The following is an 18801-nucleotide window of genomic DNA, read 5'->3' as shown; positions in this document are numbered from 1 at the left end:
TGCAAAATAAATACAAGTTCACATGTTGCTCCTTTGTCTGCTTCCTTTAGCTCCAAGGTACCTTTTGTAACTATCAACTTATCCCACACAGAGAACGTGCAAGCAAAGATGCTTTTCTGCATGCGAATGTTACTTTCTGCTACAGAATACTGGGCACCTAGACTTCCAATCCTGTCTGTATGTGTGGTAATGCACTGTTTGAAGAGTAAGCAAAAATGTGGACAGTAATGCAATCTTAGTTGCTTGGGAAGGTTTTCAAATATTGCTTTACTAGCATCTCCTACTAAAGATCAATATATTTGAAACAACCATGCAGGATGTTCCCAGTATTGACAGCATGTACTACAAAAAATAGAAGTAGTGTTTTACATCTTGCTGAATTCTTCAGTATATTTGTTTGCTTTTGTAAAGATTTCATCTGTTTATTAAGCCATAGAACTAAAATGTTATGTCCTTTTGTTCTGATTTCCTTGTACCAGAATTCTTTGTATGGCTGCTTTTGTTTTAGCCAAAATTATGCGTACAGGTAATAGTTTAGATTGATCCATCTTCAAATATTACTGCATTTGATGTATTTCTCATGGAGATCCATCAAACTGTGCAGTAGCTAGAGGATACACATATATGCTGATTTGTTTATCTTTTTTCCTTAATTAAAGAAATTGCAGCAGAAAAGGCTGCAAAAAATAAAGTGTCTTTAAGGCAGTGATACTCAACTGCCAGCTGAAAGAAAATTAGGAAATGCTTTACTCCTGTGACAGAAGAGTGGTTTGCTGTCGGCTTCTGGATTAAGGCTGTGTGTCTTTCTCTGTCATGGCCTCACTAAGCATTACTCTAGCAACTCCTTCATCCTCTTGCGCAAAAATACAGGCTTTAGACCCTTGTCTCCAAACCAGTGATTTCTGCTGAAAGCCATTTGCTTTAAAGGAAGATACGGGTAGTTTCCAGTTTTTCTGGCTTTAATGCTGGACCAGTATAGTCACTGCTAGTTAACAGCAGCTTTTTTTAACATCAGAAGATACCTAGATAGACAGGTTCAGTAGTCTTGGCTATTAGCACTTCAAGTCTGTCCTTGTGAGGCATCTTACAGTGTCTGCCCTTCCTCTCTATTGCTCCTGTGTGTGCCTACACTGACTTGCTCACACACACATGCACACACACCAGCCAGAGCACTTCAGAAAAGATTTTTAGCTGATCTCCTAATGAGCTGCTTAAACTAACGGCCTTCTATTACAAGCTTTTGGATGTTACAGTGCTCTGCAAGAAAATAATTTGCATCACCATCACCATTTTAATGACCTTCTGCTTCATCTGCTTGTGCAATGATGGGGCCATTTTTGTATGTCCTGTGGCCATACTTGCTGCTGGAATAATGAAGAGTGGTAAACACAAAGGGTACTCTCGCTGACTCTTCTCTGTCTCACTCACTTTCTTACCCTTTATTTACTGGTCCTTGATAACTTCTGCAGGACTGCAGTACAGTGCCTTTCATAATGTTATCATAGTGCAGGCAAAACTGAAGATCAGTCTGTTTATTTGCTATGAAGTGAAAGCATAGCTTGCCAGTCAAAAATATTGACTATCCTTTTTATCTTAGCTAGGTAATCATCAGGCTTCTTATTCTTGGGAACATGACATAAAAACTGAGAGGTTCAGGGGATAGTGTGTGTGTAGTGCTAACAGCAGCTATTCAAAGGCAATCTGCTAATACATATATTTAAACATTTGTGCTATTCTGCATACTGATTTATGTCACCTCAAACTAAAAAAAAAAACAAACCAGTAACTGATACAATCGTAGGTTGAAAAAAGTATTTCATCTATTTAATCAGCCACTCCAGCTGATTAATACCAGGTAAGGCGTATCAGAAAGTGAAGTATCACATTGTATATTTTAAATGATAAGAACACTCTGTTCCTATTGATTTAATTGATTTTTTTTCACTTTAGTTTATGAAAACTGTGTAGCGTTCATAGCCAGTGACTATATTTTGGTTTGGAATTTTGTTCTCTTTCGAGTTAGTGATTCATAAACTGTTATGCATTAGGCAAAAACGTGTGATTAGTTTTTTTTCTTTCTAAATGCTAAAAGCTGTATTTTTACCTTTTGAAAACTGTAGCATGGGTCATCAGCTGACTGACTTGCAGATAATACTGTATGCCTTTTTTAACCTAGCCATAATGATGCTTCTACCCTGCTTATAATGATGCATTGAGAGATGTGGATAGTGTTTCTGAGGGCTTCTCTGTGAAGAAAGGAGATCCTTATTTGGGCCTCTCAAGAAGTAAGAGACCTCTTTGCTTTGTGGTAAAACTAAATATACCTTTCCTTGGAAGAGGTGACAGGTTCTCATCTGTTCTCTTTAAAATTCAGTGGTGTAAGGCTGTATATGGTTCTGTTACAAAGTGCTCACCCAATGCTTGCTGTTGTTGCTGGTGGAGAACTGTCTCCGTTTTGTTTTAAGTCCTATAACACAAATTAACTTTGCTTCTAGTGATAGCTTAATATTTTTAATTTTATCATATCTCCAGCTAGATATTTAAAGAACCCAAACAAACAACAACAATGAAAAACAACCAAAGGAAAAAGCAAAATGCTAAACAGCCTTTTGCAGAGAAATTCCTGGGGAGGAAGACTGTGGTTACACTTATATATTGTTAATGAACTTAGATTTTTTCAAATAGGAATGTTTGTATCAGTGCAATTAATGTAGGGTACAAACCACATCTAAAAGTAATGTAGTGTTTCAGAGCTGGCAGAAGTATTTAGAAATTACTTCATTTTACTCTCTTGCTGCCAAAAATATTCAAAGACAGTTTTTTCAATTTGCTTTGGGAAGTGAAAGACTTCACTTATCATTCAGCTGTAAATCACTACTTTAAAATGTTTGTTTGAAAACATTTATATCACCATTTAAAAATTCTGTGGCTAGGTTTCATAACATAAAGCAGCTGTACATATTACTTCCCAAAATATACCTCACGTTCTTTAATGTCAGCAGGATATGTATGTACACTAATGTGGTTTTGTTTGTTAAAGTACACTAGAAGTATATTCATAATTTCAGGTAAGTGCCAAATTCAGCATGCAGTCAGGCAAAAAAGTAGTTGGTTACTCAATCTGGTCTGCCCATTGAGATCTGACGTGGAGAATAAAAGTATACAGTTCTTTACAAAGGCAGTAGTTACCTTTACATTTAAACAGCCACGTGCTCAGAGAATGGCATAATTTATAAAAAAAAAAGCAGTTATTTTGGTGTACTTAGTGGCGCCATTCTTTAGTGTCTATAAAACTGCTGTCTCAGTTTGGCAACTGCTATGACAAATAGCAGCTATTTCCTTACATGCTGAGCAGTTCTTTCCTTAATTGGTTTCAGAATTTTATTTTATTATATCACTCTTGGGTTTTAAATTACTGTAGTCTGATGCAGCTTCTGAATTTATTTTTTTTCTCCCTTAAACCTTTCTCTGTAGTTTAAAAAGAAGCATGTTAGAATGCTTGTTTAAACCAAGAAGACTTCATCTTTTGGGCTTTATAGGGTATTTAATAAAATGTGATGATTGTGTTCCTTTCCATAGCTTTGCAAGTGGTTTGGAAAAGGTCTATGATGAACTTTTGCTTTTATATATACTTCTGTATAGGAAACGGAGAGCTCTTAATCTGACCAAAAGAATTTTGGGTAAGTAGGAGTTGTTCTAAGCTGATAATGGTACAAGAGGGTTTTTAAAAATAATTTTCAAGAGTAAAGTGAGTTTTCTGTTAAATTCCAGCTAAGATTAAGTTGGATGGGTCAGAGAACTACTTCTAATGGCAGTTTTAATTTTCCTGAAGAAAGTCATGTGAGTTTTTTTAGTCACAATAGATTTTATTATTCAGTAAAGTAGCTTAAAGTGTCTGTCATCTGAATTTAGACATATCTTTCAAATTTGGTGCTTACATTGGCTTTCTATGTCCGTTCTTGTGTGACCTTATTTTTCATAAAAGCTAGGCACCTGAAAAACAAGTTGCTGTTTAAATATACAGTTGGGTGCCTAACCTTAGCTGTCCTCCAAGCTAATTTTTAGCTTAGTTCTAGTGTTGCCTGTCCCATTGGGCACTGCTGCTAACGCTTCTTTCCATCTGTCTCTGTCTTGTTCCTGGTATTGTCACAATGGACGTGCAGCTCTGAGGTTAGGTGGAAGTATGTGAGCGATTGAAACAAATGAGACAATTGATCTTTCATTCAATATGAGCCAAAGGTCTGACATGTTACATCACCTTCTTCATCCTCTTTCAAGTTTCTTCTTGATCTTGGGACAGTCTCTCTAAAAGTTGTGCTTGCCATTGTAAGGAGTCCCATTTTGATTATTTTTCTTTGGTAGGTTAGTTTTTTTGTTAGTTTAATTGTCTATGAGTTCTTCTGGGGCCTGAGGAGCACTGACACCATAATAAGGAAGCTTGTGAATGTGGAAGGCAGGACCATAGCAGCAACAGCTTGGATCAGCTGAAATTATTGCAAATATACAGCCTCAGTGCTACATGAGGATACTGTGGAAACCAGTAGGAATCATGACAGGGTATCCAGACCTTCCCCTTCCTTCAAGACAGTACCACAACTACATATAAAACAGTTGTCTAATATGTTAAAAGATCTTCGATATTACCTATTACATCCTCCAAGGTAGTCTGTTCCGCTATTCAGCTTTTTCGATAATGGGATGGCCTACACAACAGCAGACTTGCTGGTGTCTGGTATTCACCTTCCTCAAAGAGGAGGAAAGTCTTTGCTCACAAACTTGCAGGGCTCATTGACAGAGCTTTAAACTAGACTTGAAGTGGGGGAAGGGTAACATCATGCTTCCCTTGGACAAGCTAAAGGACGACGCTCCAAGGTTAGAGGCATGAGGTGTGATTAGCAAGGGCCCTCAGCCTGTGTCTCTGAGATGTACTGGGTACGCTGAAGCACAGTTGAAGTTGTATGGAACCAGGGAGTCTTGAGGCAACAGGAGACAAGAGAGAAACACCAGTGAAACACCTCAAAGGAATTCAGTGCTGCTCTTCTAAGAAGGCGACCTTGCTGACAGTCCGGCTGAAGTGCCTCTACACCAATACATGCAGCGTGGACAATAAACAGGAGGAGCTGGGAGCCATTGTACAGCACAAAAACTATGATATGGTTCCCGTCATGGAAAAATGGTGGGATGACTTCCACAACTAGAATCCTGCAGTGGATGGCTGCAAACTCTTTGGAAGGGATAGGCAAGAAAGGAGAGGCTCTGTGTGTCAGGGAGTGTCTAAATTGTCTGCAGCTGAATGATGGTGATGGTAGGACTGAGTGTTTATGGGTAGGAATCGGAGAGGAGACCAACAAGACAGATAATCATGGTGGGAGTCTGTTACAGACCACTGAATCAGGCTGAACTGCCACCTTCGACTTCCAGAGGATGCTCTTTGGCCTGTTTAGGGGCCTGGTCAATAGAGTCATGAAAGGTGAAGGAGTCCAGGAAGGCAGGATGTCCTTAAAGAAGAAAAGCCTAAAGGAGTAAGGGCAGGGCATCCCCATGCACTGAAGACAAGCTGGCAGGGAAGAAGACTGGCCTGTCTGAAGAGAGAGCTTTGTCTGAAACTCGGGGGAAAAAAAAAAGGAGAGTTTATGACCTTTGGAAGAAGGGGCATGGAAGCTGGGAGGACTATAAAGATGATGTGAGGTGGTGATGGAAGAAAATTAGAAGGGCCCAGCTAGAACTTAATCTGGCTAAAGCAGTAAGGGATGATAAAAAATGTTTCTATAAATATATCAGCAGCAAAAGGAGGGTTAAGGAGAATCTCAGTCCTTTATTGGATGCAGGAGGGAACATAGTGACAAAGGATGAGGGAAAGGCTGATGTACTCAATGCCTTCTTCACCTCAGTCTGTAACAGGGCACCCAGTACCCTGAGCTGGATGTCAGGCACTGGGAACAGAAAGTCCACGTAATCCAAGAGGAGATGGTAAGTGATCTGTTACACTACTTAGGTACACACAAGTCCATGGGAATGGATGGGATCCACTGAAAAGTACTGAAGGAACTGGCAGAAGTGCTCACCAAGGGACACTCAGTCCTGACTAACCAGGGAGGTCCCAGTTGACTGGAGTTTAGCAAATGTGATGCCCATCTACAAGAAGGGCCAGAAGGAAGATCTGGGGAACTACAGGCTTGTCTGCCTGACCTGGAGCTGATCATCTTGAGTGCCATTATGCAGGACTTACAGGGTAACCAGGACATCAGGCTCAGTCAGCACTGGTCCATGAAAGGCAGGTCCAACTTGACTAAGCCGATGTCCTTCTATGACAAGGTGACCTGCTTAGTGGAGGGAGGAAAGCCTGTGGGTCTTGTCTACCTAGACTTCAGTAAAGCCTTTGCCACTGTTTACAGTCTCCTGTAGAAGATCATGGCTTCGATGAGCATACACTTTGCTGGGTGAAAAACTGGCTCGCTGGCTGGCTGGATCCAAAGGATTGTGGTGAATGCAGTTAAATCCAGTTGGCATCTGGTCACAAGTGGTGTTCCCCAGGTCTTTGTGTTGGGGCCAGTTTTGTTTAATATCTTTATTAATGATCTGGATGAGGGAATCAAGTGCATCCTCAGTAAGTTTGCAGATGACACCAAATTGTGCAAGAGTATTGATCTACCTAAGGAAGGGAAGGCACTACAGAGGGATCTGGACTGCCTGTATTGATAGACCAATCTGTGTGTTTTCCACTCATCAGTCTGTTTTGGCATTTCCTTCTAAGTGAATAATTTCTATTTTCTTTCTTTGTTATGTGCTTATGTTGTAAAGTTATGTTTGCATAGTAGTTTTGATTTGGTGAAGAAAAATATAGTATGTTTGACCTTTTGTTGAGGTTGCCTCACTTTCCTTCCAAAAATCATGACACTCATGTCATCCCTGTTATTCTTTTTTTGTATTGTCAAAGGCAAATATAGAAGAATTTTCTCTCTGATTGTGCTTTTTGCTATCTTAGATAACCATTTGTTCCAGCATGCTGGAGAGTTTTGTTGGACAGCATGCATTCTGTGGTGGTGTTATCTCAAAGTGCAATGTCTGTTATGTGTTGGTAACATCAGGACCGTTGCCAAAGTAATGGTTAAGAGCAGTAATTCTGGACTCTGCAATGGCTTCTACCTGTGCCCTTCACTATGGTAATACTTTTTATAGAAATAAATAATTCTTGTTATAGAAAGTTTTCTAGTCTTCTAAAAGCTACTGTTGTTGGTGCATGAGGTCTCAGTTATGAAAACGAGCAGGAATTAGGAATTCTTCTTCAATTATGTACAAATATGCTTTTCTACTTCATGTGCTTTCAGTCTGTTACAAACTAATGAGAAATTAATGAAGCCATTTCACTTTGTAAAAGGAGGGCCTGTTAGCACTTTCTACAAAACACGCAACGTGACGTCACTTATGGCAGGGATCAAATGTTTGTTCTTTCTGATTGCTGGTCTGGGAGCAGTGATTTCTTAATATATGAATGCCATCTACTATGCAGTAGAAAGTTTGCTTTGCTTTTACAGTTGGTGTTTGAAAAGACGTAAGAGGCTCTTTAGTATTTCTGGGAAGAGCAGAAGACATAGTAGTTGACATAGAGGTTAAGTGGGCTGGTAGGCAGTAGAGGAGAAAGATAGATTTAAGATTCTCAGAATGAATCTCTGAATTTGGAAATTCATGGAGGGAAGGAAAAAAAAGCCCCAGACCTTCGCTTCTTAGAAGGCTTTCAAGTTACCTGAGAGATGTAAAATTAAAAAAATACAGAAGTTACAAACTGAAAGTGATGTGCTTTGTTGGAGGAGCACAGTATGCTAAGTTTCCAAGGACTTCTAAACTTTAATTCCTTTAGTACATTTGCGTGTTTGTTTCCATTGTTGTAAGCAAGTTCCCATCTGAAAATCGGCAGCAGATTATTATCAAAACAAAATGTTATTTGTTACAGAAAATAAAATATGCAGCTATAACTTGTGCTATTGTTGTGGCTATTTCTGTGACTATGGATATTACACTTGTAGAGTAGTCTGTTTCACCTCAGAGAACATGTTACTGCACTAGAAGCACCACCTTGAATGGAAGAGGGCAGGACTCCTGTAAGCTCTAATATATCCTAGGTAATCCAACTATATTCTAAGTATTTGTAAACTTTGATGGAGGTGAGATTTGCTGCAGTTATAACTTTTTGTTTGTTTTTGCTTTCTGAAAGCTAAAAGAGAAGGATAGATTATCTAACATTTCTTGCAGTAAATCAAAACATTACAATATAAACATATACAGATTATAATGTAAATAACACTGGCCAATTACTTTTCAAATTCAGCCTGAAAAATATAAAAAGTTGGCACTCCTATTACCACTTTGTGAACAAAAAATTGAAATACTGTACCATGTTCCTGGAAATAGGGAGTCATTGTAGAAATCAAACAATTGGAATCTTGTTTGATTGGAATCTTGTTTGATTGGAATCTTAGATACTGAAAGCCTAAAATATATGAATGGGCACTAAAACTAGTGTGAGTTATTAAGCTAGGTAAATAAAGGTGGTATGAACAGCTGAGATTATTTAGACTAGGTGAACAGTCTTAAGTGTCAGCTTTGTGACCCTTTTTTGCTTGCAGATTTCTCTGTAGCCTTTGTGCTGCCCTGATGTTTTCATGAAGACTGTAAGAAAAAGATATTTTGTTTCCATTTTACTTTAGATGTGAATTTAGTCACACTGCATACTCCTTGTAGTTCCAGTTTATTCCTCATTTTCAAGGCAAAATTAAAAAAGTAATTAGATCTATAGGGTCATTGGGCTTGAAACTGGGCAACATGAGCAATATTGTCTTGGGAATAATTCTTTTTTTTTTTCCCCTGGGCTTAATAAGCAGTCCAGTTTCTGATCTGCTTTTTGCAGCTCAGTGCAGCTGTTCACTCTGAAATTGTTTGTCCTAGCATTAGTTAGTGAGACCAGCATCTTTCAGTGTTCTCTAATGCAGCGTCAGTTACAGTACTATCACAAATTTCACCCAGAAGATTTGACTTCCAGTCATTCTTGAAACCTCCATAACCAATTGAGAATGGGAAGAACTTGCAAAGGTGACAGACCAAACCATTATTTTTGTCTTCACTCCTTCCCCCCTTGCCTTTACAATCCATGCAATATATTGTTTCTTTTTTTTTCTGTTGGGTAGACAGAAAAGAGATTATTTTTTTTTAAAACAAGATAAATCAATGGTATCTATGATGCAGTAAGTCTGCTTTTTCAGTTGGTGTCTGGAAGGAAGGGAGAGATCCTTCATTGCTTCTGGAAAGAGCGGAAGTTGCAGAAGTTGACAGTAGAGGTTATACAGGCCAACAGGAATTATAGGAATCAGGTAGATTAAAGACTTCCAGATTGACATTCTGAATTTGCAAACTCATGGAGGGAAAAGTTTTTTAGATTTGAAGCTTTTCCAGAATTTGTAATGACTATCCATTGCTTTACAATATGTAAACATTGACTTCATTCTCAGGGTGTGTTGGTTTAAAAATATATACTAGCTTTTACTGCCTGAATGCTTTAGATATGGGGACATACAGGTATGCGTGCTCTTAGATGACTACAGAACTTCTGCTATAAAGAAATTAATCCATTCCACACGCTGGTATCTGGGATATTATTCAAAAAAAATTAAAAAAGGGGGGGGAAAGAAAAAAGAAAAGGAAGCTGGGGGGAACCCCATAGCTGAACTCAACTGTATGTGTATGTTCTTATAACTGAGCGGCCACATACATTACCTCAGTTTTTGCTTGGGGAGTAATATATAACTGTCCAGACACTTGATGTACAAAGAATGTTCAGTGTCATTAAAAGATGTGAGGAAAAGACAAGTATGATGGCTGTTAAGAAAGCCGTAGGATGTTTCTTGTGTTGCCTCTTTTTTTACCCTTCGCACTGCACCAAATAATGCTTCCTTTCACTACTTTACATCTGCATATTGGCACGCTCCTAGCAATGTTTGCAGGTTCTTAAGCACCACTTCACATTGTTTGATCACCTCAGAGTGAACGCAATTAAATCATGGAAAATATAGTCAGCATTGTTTTAAAGCTCTGTAGAGAAGCTAAAAATGTACTAAATGTAAAAGTTGTAGCAATTTAGGGCACACTCTTCACCCGGTGTTAACGATTCAGCTACCTCCTGAGTGTTCTGAAAATACTGTTATATATAAAACCTCTGAGGTCCCTATTCAATTCCTCTTCCCAGGGACACCTGGAATTATGCAGATATTTTGAACTTGATTTCTTATGGAAACAAGATGTATGTATGCAATTTGTGTGTGTGTGAGAATGTTTTGAGTGTTCCGAGCCTCTTCCTTTGCAAATAATCTTATAAACAATCCTACTGTTCAAATTCTTCTGGATAGGGGAGGGGAAAGCTGTTGTCGGTTTTGGTTGACCTAGATTTGTAAACTAAATTAGGCAGTGGTCCAGAGTAACAGCAAGTTTCAGGGAAAAATAGAAATTATGAGATGATATCTAATTGGGAAAACCAGTGCTGACTATGTATCACCTTAAATGTTGGAGAATCCAGATGGGAAGGAGACTTTATAAATGTCATCTGTGAGATAAGTTTATTCACTGCCTAAGGTGTGAGGTCCAGTCTTGATTATCCCCAGAAAGAAGGGAAGTTAGCTTTATTAGTGGTTTTTTGGTCGTGGAGCTACTCTCTTGTAGCTCCAAGTACACTGTGAATTGTTTTAGGGCACTTGGGAGTGGGAGGACATCACAAGAGAACTTCTTAGAAAGTAGTTTTTCATTAATGGGCATGTATTGATGAATTTATTCCGCTGTAGTGCATTTTTGGTTCAGAAGTTTTTCTCCTTCACACATCACTGTATAATGAGGAAATCTGGCAGTGAATGCCTCTGTCGTAAAGTAGGATGTGGTATCTAAGAAGCGAAACATAAGATCTTTATAGCCCAGTCTTTCATTGAATGCCTTCATTATTTTTGAGATTAAAAGTTTTCCTCTGCTGTTACCCATCTCCTGTCCCTAGTGTTACTTTATTGGGAGCCTACCCTTTGTCAGAGACATGCAGAGATCCAATGCTTTAGTTCTGGTGCTTTGCTGCTATTGTAATAAATAAATGAGTGAAGAAATAGTTGTAGCTTAGCCTGGAAGGACGTCCAAAGCTGTAAGTTGTGACCTGTCTTTGCACTGTTAAACAGCAGAAGTGAGAAGATGTATCTTTTACTATGCACAATGTAAAGCATGTGAGAAGGCATCCTTTATGATTTCAGTAGCTGCAGAGCAAGGAGAAAATATGCGAAGTAATACTTCCCTTTGCAAAAAAATATTAGCTTGGAATAGGAGATGGTTATCACAGTAAAGATCTTGGAAGATCTGTTTAACACAACCCCAGATGAGTTAGAGCTCTGTGCTCTATTTCTCAAAAGATTAGGAAGAGAAATAGTTCTATACTGGATGCCTATAGGAATGAAGTAAATTGGCATGGATATGAAAAATTTGCCTTCTTCATGGTGTGTTCTCACATGATGAAGTGTTCTTGAATAATTTGTCTGACTTTGCTGGGAACAAACAGGCTTTCCCTCCATGTCTGACATGAATGTTTTTTTCAGCTGACATCTTACTGGAAGAGAGTTCCCATGTTGCATTCCTGATTAGCTTTTGCTGAGTACATGCAATCATGTCTTAGTAAGTTTTGGGCATAGTAGAACATCTTATATTGATAGTCCTTGGAGAACAATTTGAAGGGTTTTGGTGGTTTTATCTGGAGATAGTTTAATAAGCAGTCTTCCTGCTAGTGATTAAAATGACATTTTTTTCCTACAAAAGCTGTTTTAACAGAAGTTCTTAATGTCTATATTAGTGTACTGATAGTTACAAGCATGAATCAATTTTAATTAGTATTAGTGTCTGAATATAGGTAAACTAGATAAGCTACACTCAGTTTTAAAACCTATCAAAACCAAGTTGTTGCCTTTAAGTGGGAGTGTGGTGTGTAGGATGATGCTAGTACACATCCAAGTAAAGCAGTTGTTAAGATACATTAGTTGCATGAGTGCTGCAATGGAAAAGGTAGCTATTTGCAGTAGGAAAATATTGTTATGTGATGTTGGATGAGGTTTCTCTAAGGAAGCATTGTTTTGTTCTCAGAAAATCCAGGTTTTTATTTGTTGTCCCATTTTTGTGTGTCAGGTGCAAATAATAGTCTGCTTCCCTTTAGGGGAAGAAAATACTGTTTTGACGCCTTTTACGAAAAGGTTTTAGTGGTATTGTGTGTACTTTTAAGATTACTGGAAAATTAAATTCAGTGAAAGAGGCCTGGGGAAATTTTTTAAAACATCAATTTTTAGTTAGTACAAGATACTATTTGTATTGATTAAGACAAATGAGATATTTTTTTTTCTGGTGTGGCTTTTGATTGAAGAATAGCTTTACTGGTATAGCTTAAAACAGATGTGGAAGATGAGAGGGAGGACTGATTGCAAAGAGATATCAAATAGTATCTAATTATGTAATATTTTCCCATATGCTTAGTCAAAATATTTTTACTAAGAAATAGCTCACCTCAACAAGGCTACTTGCAGAAATGAAGCTGGATAGTAGCTACTGTTATGGAAAACTTCCAAAACAGATTTCTTTGTTATCTATGACTATACAGTGTGCAGTCCGCCAAATGGTCACTCCTATTACTTATCTTTTTGGCTTTTGTGGAATTAAAATATAGGCTGTCCCAAGTGAGTGGAGATTATAAAGTTTGTTGAATTTTTGAAGTCCTCATGGAAGAGAGCATGTAGTTAGACAACACTCCAGAGCATATATAAATGTTTTATTGGAGGGTTGTTGATGCTAGGGTGGTGAAATATCTAGGGCATAGGGAAGCTAGACTGCACTGATTTTATCCTGTGTAATATTGCTAGTTTCTAAGTACATTAGATGACCTATCAGTAACCAATTTATTTGATTTTATTTGATTTGATTTATATGATTCTTCAACAGCATCACTTGTAGCTAGATTCTTGCTTGTGCAGAAGAATAGTAGAAAAAGGAAATGTAAAGCTATTCTGTGAGATCTAGATTTGTGATGGCATAGTTATAACAGATTTTCCTTTTAAAAGGTTCTGGAAAAAAATAACAGCACCAATGAATGGCTTGATCTTTGCTGTCAGCTCCAGATGACTCCTTCTGTTGTTCATAAGGGTATGTATACTAACATTGTGAAAGTATTGGCAAAATTCTAGAATGATTTTAGAACATTTTTCTAGCGGGTTTTTTTTATTCACTTTGGCAACCACACTTAGTGTCTGACCTAAATGATCTCTAACTTAGTGGTTTATTCCTCACATAGTGTTGCTTTACAGCCAGGATAAGATGCAATTTCAGATAATCGCCTTGCTCCTTTGAGGAGATAGCGTGTCAATACAGCCAAAAGCCTTGGACCACTGAATATCTGGCTCACAAGCCTCATAATTTTGCCCATCGTTGTAGCTTTCAAGATCGACTCGTGCAGCGTGCTGAGAAACAAGATTTCACTGTAATGTCTTCCTCCAGACCTACGTGGTGGTGTGGATTAAAAGGGTTGTGTAGAATCAGAGTCATATGCTGGACATATGCCTGGGGCAGTGCTATCCTTTTAGTCTGCCTGGAAAATCCTTCCCAAAGGGATCGTGTTGAATAATGGTTTTGCACTGCAAGCATGTAAGGTGCTTGCACAGTGACTCAAAAGAGAAGACAATTTGCCACTCTTATGTATTTGATTTTTGAAAAGGGATTTGCAGAAATGCTGTATTGGAAAACAAGAATTTCAAGGACTCAATGAGTGTGACTGATTTTTATTGAAACTGTGAAGTGAAACTATGTGAAGCAAAAGGAAAATGCATGTTTGCTTTGAAAGAGGATTGCATTGCTGACCTAACTTAAAACAGAATTTTGAACAGAAAAGGAACACAGAAAATAAAACTTCACTGAGTTCCAGTAAAGTAGTTCCATCTAGCCCACCTACCATCCTTATCCTTTTGTATTGCAGTATGCCTGGAAGATCCTGGGTTTTTTGCTGTACACAGCATCTAACAAATAGCCATTGCCCTCCTCTAAAGAGTTTGCAGGTCAAATGATTTAGAAACTAACAAAAGTTCACTAAAAGGATGTGAACTATATCTGCCATTGTTGCTATGTGGAAGCTGATGAAGTAACCATAGAAAAAAGGTGGTGAAAAAGATAGTGTGACCTGTAGCTTTTAATGTTATTACTGATCTTTTGTTAGTGAATACTGCTTTAATAATCCAGAAGATTACACTGCCTTCGCAGTAATGGGATCCATTCTTTTTTGATTAAGAAGCTGGAAGGTGTGGCTCTTTCTCAGTGTGTTTGTGGCCTGCACACAGCTGATATTTTGTGCTACTGCTGCTGGCATCACCTATCTTGTTAAATTTGGCACCCCTGGACTTAGAGAGGCATTTATAAAGGGACTAGAATAAGAACTAATCAGAAGCAAAAGGTGCAAGGAATATAAATGTTATGTTTGTATGCCTATAAGTGTGTTACTTATTCAAAGAGAAAAACATGTAACGGCATTCTAAAAAGATGAGTTCAGTAATTTAAATGAAGAGTGAGTTTTGGGTGCAGTAGGAAAAGAGGACATGCAATGCATTTTGAATTGTCCCTGTGAAGAGGGAAAGAGGTGATTTTAAACAAAATATTTACCTACTGACCCTCTGGACATAGTTTTAAGCAAATGACCAAAAAAAAGAGGAAAAGTTAAGATAACTTCAATGAAGGAAAATGCTTATGAAATTTCACTGGTTTGGTGATTTGCTGTCCTCTTAAAAAAGTTTGAATTTAGCAAAAAATGGACAAGAAATTGTATGAAGTCTCTGAATGTTTGCTTTCCTAAAGCAACTGCTTTGTTTGTAACTTAAGCTTCTATTGTTAGATGTCGTCTGTTACTGAAAATGGAGGTGTTGCTGCTGGAAAGCCAAATGAAGAGAAAACATATAAAAAGGTAAGTTAAATATTTACATGGCATGGTTTTCCCTTTATATGGATAATTCAAGCCTGCTCTAAGTGAAATCTATTTCAGAACTGACTAAATACAAGAACAAAACATGTTCCATGTATTTTTTGGAAGTGCTTTATTCCCTCTGTGAAATCGTAAGACGTCTCTATCCACTGCAGAGCTGACTGTTTGAAAGGTTGTTCAGTACAGCTTTATAGTATACTTTCTTGCTAAATTGATGGAAATTCTTTGCTCTTAGCAACAGACACACCTCTGGGCATAAACACAGTTGTCAGAAATTTAGTATGGTGAATTCTGAAATGCTTTGAATGTTTAGGTAACGTGTCTGGACTACAAGCCTACCCTACCACTTCCTCAGTGCTTTGATAAACAGTGCACTGTTTGCTTTGTTTTTTAAAAAAGAAATACTGTTTAAGAGAGGATATATTTAATGTAGGAGCATGCATTAACGATAGCTGCATAGAGGTATTCAAGTGTTGTAACAGTAGCTAATACTGGTTTTGGTTTTCTGTCACTAATTGGCTGAGACCAGCATTATTTAGGTTGACCTAGCACTGTTAGTAGCTAAGGGAAGCTGTACATGCACTATATGTTTTTCTATACATATTTACACAATAAAATAGTTAGCTACTATATTTGATCATTTACTCAATAGATTACCTCAAAGAAGTGGTGATTTTTTTACTTAATTTTTCTAGTGTAGCATAGAGATCCACCTACTCCTTTAGTGTATATCAGGGCTATGGTTTTTATTTTGAGTATTGCCCACAGCATTGCTGGGGAAGTAAAGGAGAATAATGATCTATTTCTTTTCCCACCTCTCTTATTGGCAGCTATATATTAAGGATCTGAGTGGGCTTAATATTCCAGATAGTTTTCTCAGAAATTAAAGGAAATAATGTCTGAGAAAATGCTGGTTTTCTTTTTATGTATAGATTAAGTTCAGTCTCGTGGCTTATGACTTTAAAATATTAAAAAATTGTTCTCAACATTTAGTGTGAGAAAGGAAGAAAAGTTTGATGCCTGAGGTGGATACCTTTGCAGTTTTATGTTACTAGAATATATAAGACAAATCCTGATAATCCCACCACAGGTGAGTTTCCATTCTCTGTTCCTCTTCAACTCTAAGCTCGCAGTATTCCAGAGGAAGCCTTGTAAAGACACATCATGGCACAAATTCTTCTGTGTATATGCTGGAAATACAGCTCTGACAAAACCTAGGATGCAGAACTACGTCACATTGGGAGATCACGGTGACTATCATCTCCAAATTCTGCCCTTTCCCCTGAACCACCAGTTGTCTGTACCTGTATCTTACGCCAGTTTAATTCCTTTTCTTATATTTACACCCTCAATTGTTCTCTATTTAAGATACTGTGTTGCATATGTCCCATATGTTAGTGTTATATCCAAATATTACCATTACGCTCCTGCTTTTTGTAATAATGATAATAAATAATAATTTTTAACCCCACAGTTTGTCCACACAGTGCTTACTGGTAGCATGTATTTGCTTGATGCTTTCACTTTTAACAGTGTATCTCTCATCTTAAGCCATTTTCATTACAGACCTTGTACTTTCTGTTAATTTTGATGTTCTTCACATATTCCATGTATTCATATTTTTTTCTGTATTTTCATATTTTTTTTTAATGATATCAACTGCAGACATCTAGAAAATTGTTTACAGGGTGAGCCTGACAGGACTTGTGCTTGACAGAGACATTTTATGCCGTTTTCCATTTAATTCCATGTTTTTAGGTAACTTTCACAAGGCAGTCTTGCGCTCTTGAAGTCCTCTTTACAGTTAAGACCTGCCTGTCTTTTATTGCTCACATCACTTCTCTTCAGTCTTTTATACAAGTATTGCAGTTACACTTCTCCAGTCATGTGTTGTTGCATTTGGTTTATTTGGCTGGAAAATACTTCTGTCCTGTGACTTGCTGTGCCACTTCATCCAGAAATCTGAGCTGAGAAAGAGATTGTTTCCTCAGCTGGTGCTTCTTCAGCTGCTTGGGCAGTTCCTGTTCCCATCTACCGCTGCCCTGGATTGCAGTGGAAACAGGCAAGATATTCTTGTAGTTCTGAGGTCAGACTGTGCTTGCCAGCCCATTCTCATTGCTCAGGTGCTTCACGTCCACTGTTACAACAAACAAACATCATAAAGGTGAAGAAAATTGTGCTGTTCAGTTTAGAAAAGCAAAGGACAGTATCTTGGCTTGAATTGTGACAATTCTGGTTTTTATTCCGCTATGCTTTGACCTCTAATGTATAGCACAAGGGCAGCTATGTAACTGCTGTTAGGATGCAGCTGAGTAAGTTCATGAAGGACCTCTGGTACTGATGTGTATCATTGACCTGGAATATTCTCACCAGTGATGTACTTCCCTGAAGAACTCTGGTAGCCAAAGAAGCTGCGTGATGAGATGTGGGCATGGAGGATTTCAATGGAGCAATAGTATAGCTGGAATGAGTAAGTAGCATGTAGTTCAGAAAAACAGACATTGGAAAAGTTCTGTAATGTCAAGTTTCATGTGGGTGATTAGGGGGATTACCTCCCAGAATTATCACTAGAAATCATCCTGAAACATGATGACAGTTTCAGTATCAACCCCACTGCAGGTAAAAGGTCTCTCTTGCACAGCATACAGTTAATGTCATCTTGCCATCGTCTTTTGTTGTGGGACCCACTGATTCCACATGAGGAGCTAGTAACAATAACTCTTGTCATGAGCTGTGTGGTTTGGTCTTAACTTTAAAGCTTGCTTGCATTCTTTATCTTCTCACAATGCAAAATGCCAGTGTGCCTCTTTATCTTTTCCCAGCAAGTTGCAAAGGGACTTGGTTATTCAGGATCTGCAGTCACTTTGTGGCAAAATGTACATAATATTCGGATGCATGCTGGAATGTCTGTAATGCCCAAAATGAAATGAAATCACTGGGGAAAAGGGATGCACTGAAGCTGCCCTGCTGAAAGGTTACACTTTCCTGGCATGGAATGAGGGGTGAGGGAGAATAACTGTCAACCTGATCTGGAAGCAAAAGGCCTTTTATTTTAAAACAATTTTGCATTTTGCCTAATTATATCCTGTGTTCATTCATCTTTAATAATAGAAGGTAAAGACTATGTGCAGCTTTGGAGAGAGAGATGTGTGTATATATATAAAGTACATACAAATGGGAAAAGGGATGCATGGAAAGTGTCTGCTTTGTGGTGTAAAATCCAGTGACCTGTAAGAGAAAATTAAATAAGTGTCTTGGTTTTGGAGGTATTTTCCCTATGTCAGATGCAATGAGAAATAAGCCTAACTAATCAATATATATTTAACAATGTTTTAGTTGCTTCGTCTGTAAATGTAAATATCTTTTACATTTATATACTTATCCTTTAAGAACTGTGAATTCTCAATAAGAGAAAAGGGGAGATTTAGAGAAAATAGTTGCAAATACTTTATTTCTTTTAATCAATCTGTTTTATGCAAGTGTGGAAAAAATAGGGGGTTTGTCTTGGAAACAGAAAGTAGTTTTTATTTAATGTGAATGAAACTGCTTACCTTATGCAATACAGTGTGTCCTATTAATACAGAGTTGAATGACAGCTTATTAAAACCCATTTCCATCAGAAAACAAATTATTTCCAACAATTGTTTGAAGAAAACCAATTTTCTGCTTGTTCATGTAGAAAACCCTTGCATTCATTTCATTGTGGTTCATTCCCCCTTAATTGTGAAGACTCCAGAGGCGATAACGTTGGTACTGCTTTGATTAGCAGGTAGACTAGACTGGTC

At 37.8% G+C, this 18801-nt stretch overlaps 1 protein-coding gene across 7 annotated transcripts in view; it reads left to right on the top strand.

Moving 5' to 3' along the window:
• PIP5K1B (phosphatidylinositol-4-phosphate 5-kinase type 1 beta) overlaps positions 1-18801 on the top strand; it is a 101310-nt gene that overhangs the window by 14380 nt on the left and 68129 nt on the right. For 4 of the 7 annotated variants that reach the window (XM_054054811.1, XM_054054807.1, XM_054054812.1 and 1 more), the window contains 2 exons: positions 13116-13197; positions 14930-14998. In XM_054054811.1, coding sequence (XP_053910786.1) covers positions 14930-14998 — 69 coding nt within the window. In that variant the 5' untranslated portion in view covers positions 13116-13197. Of the gene's footprint in view, positions 1-11612; positions 11689-13115; positions 13198-14929; positions 14999-16142; positions 16267-18801 lie in introns of those variants that run through there. The other 3 variants (XM_054054813.1, XM_054054809.1, XM_054054808.1) reach the window with 3 other exon arrangements.

This window comes from Cuculus canorus, chromosome Z (assembly GCF_017976375.1).
Source record: "Cuculus canorus isolate bCucCan1 chromosome Z, bCucCan1.pri, whole genome shotgun sequence".
NCBI lineage: Eukaryota > Metazoa > Chordata > Aves > Cuculiformes > Cuculidae > Cuculus > Cuculus canorus.
The sequence above is the reverse complement of the archived record's forward strand: the minus strand, read 5'-3'. Positions and strand labels throughout refer to the sequence as shown.